General features: G+C 45.8%; 1 protein-coding gene across 1 annotated transcript; it reads left to right on the forward strand.

Moving 5' to 3' along the window:
- The first annotated feature begins 388 nt into the window (after nt 1–388).
- LOC123046077 (probable metal-nicotianamine transporter YSL13) lies at nt 389–4,490 on the forward strand. The gene is made up of 6 exons (XM_044469364.1): nt 389–1,035; nt 1,488–1,651; nt 1,732–1,829; nt 1,920–2,054; nt 2,806–2,995; nt 3,064–4,490. The coding sequence occupies exons 1-6, from the start codon at nt 573–575 to the stop codon at nt 4,174–4,176; spliced, it is 2,163 nt and encodes a 720-aa protein (XP_044325299.1). The 5' UTR covers nt 389–572; the 3' UTR covers nt 4,177–4,490.
- Nucleotides 4,491–5,483: the final 993 nt, after the last annotated feature.

A 5,483-nucleotide genomic window follows, 5' to 3' on the forward strand; every position in this document is an offset into this window, starting at 1 on the left:
CTATTTTTGTGGTGGGCCATAACTTCCGGCAAAATCATTTTTGGACGAACCGTATAACGATTTTGCGGGATGGAGTTATCTCATCCAATTGGTTAATCACTTGAAGATAAAGAGTATGGGGACCCGAGTCTGGGAGCTTCAAGATTGGTAAATTCACCATATGTATCTTGCTATATATCGACGAGAAGGTTGCTTACACAGAAAGAATAATAACCCGACTTAAGCAGACACATCAATAATAGTAGATGCCAACTATGTCAAATGTGAAAAAACTGTACACCAGATGCACATGCTTACAAACTACGCCCTCTATTAAAAAATGTACATTTAGGAACAGAGGTACGTAGTACAAGTCAAAACCAGAAGGCGTCGAGCCTACGTTCACGCGGGCCGTCGTTGTCCTTGCCTGGCCGGCCGTTCTCGTCATCTCAGTGGAGCTGTGGAAGCACCCCTGCTGCCCTGCATATAAACCAACCAAAGGCTCCGGCCTGCGGCGTGCACCTCCGCCCGGCCACCTCGAGCTAGAAAGGCAGCGTCCGTGGTGCGTCGTTGTCCTGCTCGGTTGCAGCCACATGGCCACCGCCATGCAGCACGCCGCCGGCTCGAACGCGGCCGCGGCTGACGACGTGGAGATGGTGGAGGCGAGCGAGCTCCGGCGGCGGAACAAGCCGCGCGTCGACGGGGAGGGCGGCGGCGGGGGCGCCGTCGCCGCTGCGGAGGAGGACGAGGCGCCGTCCGTGGAGCGCGCGTTCGCGGACCAGCGCGTGCCGTCGTGGCGGGAGCAGCTCACGGTGCGAGCCTTCGTGGCGAGCTTCTTCCTGGCCACCATGTTCAGCGTCATCGTCATGAAGCTCAACCTCACCGTCGGCATCATCCCCTCCCTCAACGTCTCCGCCGGCCTCCTCAGCTTCTTCTTTGTCCGCCTCTGGACGGCCGCCATGGAGAAGGTCGGCCTCCTCAGGCAGCCCTTCACCCGGCAGGAGAACACCGTCATCCAGACCTGCGTCGTCGCCGCCTACGGCATCTCCTTCAGCGGTAATTCTTGTGGCAGCACGTCCATCACTTTCGCGATTTTCAAATATTGATTTTCGATACTGACAAGTAACAAAATCGAGTTTTGATTACTGGCATGCTCATACATACTTTTTCTTTTTGAACACATGCTCATTACATACTAAGTCACCCTTCAAACAACTTTACGGATTACAAACTCTTTTGTTCGTTTCTTTTTTTGCAAAAAGACCAAAGGCCAGGACGAATTACAGACTATAGCCCACAAGAGGCAAATTTTAAAGCTTCTTAGATACATGTCGAGCTTGTTGGTTATTTCTACATGAATATGTCAAGCAAATTTCTCTTTTGGAACTAACCTCTTTTGTGGATTTCTCTGGATCTTCTTTTATAAATGATATTGGCAAAGAGTTAAATTTTATGGAAGCACTTGCCCAGGACCCCTATTTCACGAGTAACTCATCCACGTCTTTCAGGTGGCTTTGGTAACTACCTACTGGCCATGAGTGATAGAATCGCTTCCCAGGCAGATGAGGCAAATAACCCTCAAAATATCAAGAATCCGCATCTTGGATGGATAATTGGTTTCCTCCTCCTTGTCAGCTTCATTGGGCTCTTTGGTCTAGTTCCTCTGAGGAAGGTAAAATCGTTCTATGTTCCAATATTTATTTTCTCAAGCAATCATGTGCACAACATTTTAACCAAATTAGCACTGTTCAGATCATGATCATCGACTACAAGCTGACCTATCCAAGCGGCACTGCAACGGCCTATCTCATAAACGGCTTTCACACGCCCCATGGTGCCAAGATTGCAGTGTAAATACTGCAACCATTTCTATTTTTGAGCTAGTCACATCTGTACACGATGAGCTTACGAGTTTTGCTTTGGTTTGCGTCGTTTCACAGGAAGCAAGTAAAGAAACTGGGCTTATTCTTCGTGCTCAGCTTCTTCTGGGGTTTCTTTCAGTGGTTCTACACAGCCACCGATACTTGTGGATTCAACCAATTCCCATCATTAGGGTTGCAAGCTTACCAAAACAGGTAAAGACTGTAGACCCTGCAAAGGACGTCTCCAGTCAAATTTCTCCAAAGAATGATGCGTCGTTAGTCCATTAACTTAAACTCGTTGCACACTTTAATCCAACAACTCGGGAAGTGATCGATTTAGGAAGCAAGCTCGTTTATTTCTTCAGTTAAAGCCAAAACCGATCCAGAAGAGAAAAAACCGTCCACGTGGCTGCCACGTCGGCGTATCTTGGACCACTCGCGCTTGGGTGAACTATACATGGAGGCTCTTTTTGCCAAAGCAGTCGAAATTGAACCTGGGCCTTACAGAAAATTAGGGAACCCTCTAACCCCTGGAATGCACATTGTTTTGTTTATGAACCAGATCAATTAATTATTTGTATACACAAGGATATGGTTAATTGTTTTCTACAAAATCAACCAATTGTTCATAAGGTTATATTTGTGTTTTCTCGAACCCGGCCTACGAAAAGTAATATGACTTGCCGACCACTAAAACAAAAAAATAGTTAGCATGACAATTAGTTTACATAATTTATATAGAATCAAGGTTCGTGTTAGCTAATTGTGTGCACCCTGTTTTGACAATTTGACGTGTTGGAGTCCTTAAGCCTCAGCCTTCTCCAGCTCTGGAGGAGACTTAATTAGGCGAGGCGAACCGTCATTACATCATGTTCTTACTCTGATTTCTGAATTTGAAGTATCGTTCAAATCTGCAGAGCACAACTCTTTCAAAGTTCTCCTTAATCGAACTTCTTTTTTGAAGGTTTTACTTTGACTTCTCTCCTACCTATGTCGGAGTTGGAATTATTTGCCCACATATTGTGAATGTATCTGTTCTCCTTGGAGGCATCCTGTCATGGGGAATAATGTGGCCTCTCATAGCCAAGAAAAGGGGTATTTGGTTCTCTGCCGATCTTGCTGATACTAGTCTTCATGGAATGCAAGGTTACCGGGTAAGAAAACGCTCTTTCTTGAAGCCTGAGTTTTCCTTTCTTCTACTAAATTTCAATTGGAATTACAGGTGTTCATAGCCATTGCCTTGATTCTCGGTGATGGCCTCTACAACTTTCTCAAGATGCTCATTCTCACAGCCTGGTCATTAAGATCTCAACACAAGAAGAGTAGCGCTAGTACACTTCCAATCTCTGATGATGAACCAAGTAACAGTACTGCAGCTATATCATACGATGAGGAGCGACGCAATGAACTCTTTCTAAAGGATCAAATCCCCTGGTACATTGCATATGGAGGCTATGCTGCTGTTGCCGCCGTATCTATTGGCACTGTCCCGCAGATATTCCCTCAGCTGAAGTGGTACCAAATATTGGTAGCCTATATCGTAGCACCGATACTTGCCTTCTGCAATGCCTATGGAACTGGCCTCACTGATTGGTCTCTCGTTACAACTTATGGAAAGCTCGCAATCTTTGCTTTCGGTGCATGGACAGGTGCTTCACATGGAGGTGTTCTTGCAGGTCTGGCTGCCTGTGGTGTGATGATGAGCATTGTTTCTACTGCTGCTGATCTGATGCAGGACTTCAAAACAGGATACCTGACACTGGCCTCACCAAGGTCAATGTTCATCAGCCAAGTCATAGGCACTGCAATGGGTTGCGTAATTGCTCCCTGTGTTTTCTGGCTTTTTTACAAGGCCTTTGATAATATTGGGATCAGTGGAACTGAGTACCCTGCACCAAATGCTGCCATTTTCCGCAGCATGGCAATATTAGGTGTCGATGGCTTCTCATCGCTACCAAAGAACTGCCTTACTCTCTGCTACATATTCTTTGTTGGAGCAATCGTTGTCAACTTGATAAGAGATCTTGTTCCCAAGAAGGTATCAAACTTCATACCAATCCCAATGGCGATGGCAATCCCATTCTACATAGGATCGTATTTCGCCATCGACATGTTCATCGGGACAGTGATCCTTTTTGTCTGGCAAAGGCTGGACAGAGCCAAATCGGAAACATTTGCACCTGCAGTTGCTTCCGGCTTGATTTGCGGCGATGGACTGTGGGTTCTGCCTCAGTCGGTGCTTGCTCTTGCCAAGGTGAAACCTCCAATCTGCATGAAGTTTCTGTCAAGAGGGATGAACGACAAGGTGGATGCTTTTATCACAACATTATCGTAGAATCTTCAGGGAAAAGGAGAAGTTACAGTTATGAATCAAAGATTCAGATTGATGCCAACCATCTGTGAAATTTACATTTGTCCTGTCATTAAGAACATCCATATGGGCGCAATAAGCCGGTGTAGTCGATATAAGTAGATATGAAACTATGTACAAAGCGATGAATCTACTCGTTTGCAAATTAATTTGCTCCTAGTGTGTGTGTGTGTGTGTGTGTGTGTGTGTGTGTGTGTGTGTGTAAATAGTGTGGCAGGAGTTGCAGCAATGTAGTATATATATTTATCTAAATTCGCTTGCAATGCTGCATACAAGAACATAAATAGCAGGCTAATAGTTTCTAAATTCATCACCAAAAATTTACCGAGAAGATTGCCAGTAGTAATAAACATACTCGTTTTTTGCAATTATAAGTACGAATATTCTTCTTTTGCAATTATAGTACGAAATATACTCAGACGTGCCTACCTCAGGAACAGGAGCTCGTTCCATTGCAGCTCGGATCAGATAGCGCGCCTCGCGGGCAGCTCGGGCGAGCCACGAGGCCACGGCCTCTCCCTCTGCCGCGACCCCCTCTCCTGGAGCCCCACGACGGAGCCCAGCGGCACGACGCTGCGCGCGGTTGCCCTGGACGGGAAGCTGCGCCTCCATCTCGCGCCGCCTCTCCTGTATTCCGGGCAGAGCGGCGCTGCAGCGCGCCCGCGCGCTTGCTGGTCGGCGGCGCGCGGCGGGTAGTCGGCGATGTCAGGCAGGGTCCTGCTGATCTGACGAAGTGTCAAGCTAGACATTCGAGGAGCTATCGGCCAAAAAAAAGGTCTTTTGTGAAACTTTGAAAAAAAAATTGCACGATCTGATCACCACCAAAAGTTGCACGAATCTTGCGCACCCAAGCATCTTGCATGCCAATTTTTATTCACATTTTTTTGTATTTTTTGCTATCTTTTTTGAATTTACTGTCCTTCAAAAGGAGACGAGTCCGGGCTCACATGACAACTACCGTGTTAAGAATCCCTCCGTCCGAAAATACTTGTCGAAGAATGGATAAAAATGAATGTATCTAAAACTAAAATATGTATAGATACATCCATTTCTTCGATAAGTATTTTAAACGAAGAGAGTACACAACTTTAACATAACCAACATGCTTGACCAAGATAGGATGAGGTGAAATACAGAACATAAATACACTACTAGCTATATGGACCAATCATGAGAGGCATACCAACGCAGACATAACTTTTTTTAAAGTATCGAATACATTATAAAGTTCATCAGAAGTATAAAGCATTTCAACACATAATAATTGCTCC

The sequence above is a fragment of the Triticum aestivum genome, chromosome 2B (assembly GCF_018294505.1).
Source record: "Triticum aestivum cultivar Chinese Spring chromosome 2B, IWGSC CS RefSeq v2.1, whole genome shotgun sequence".
Lineage (NCBI taxonomy): Eukaryota > Viridiplantae > Streptophyta > Magnoliopsida > Poales > Poaceae > Triticum > Triticum aestivum.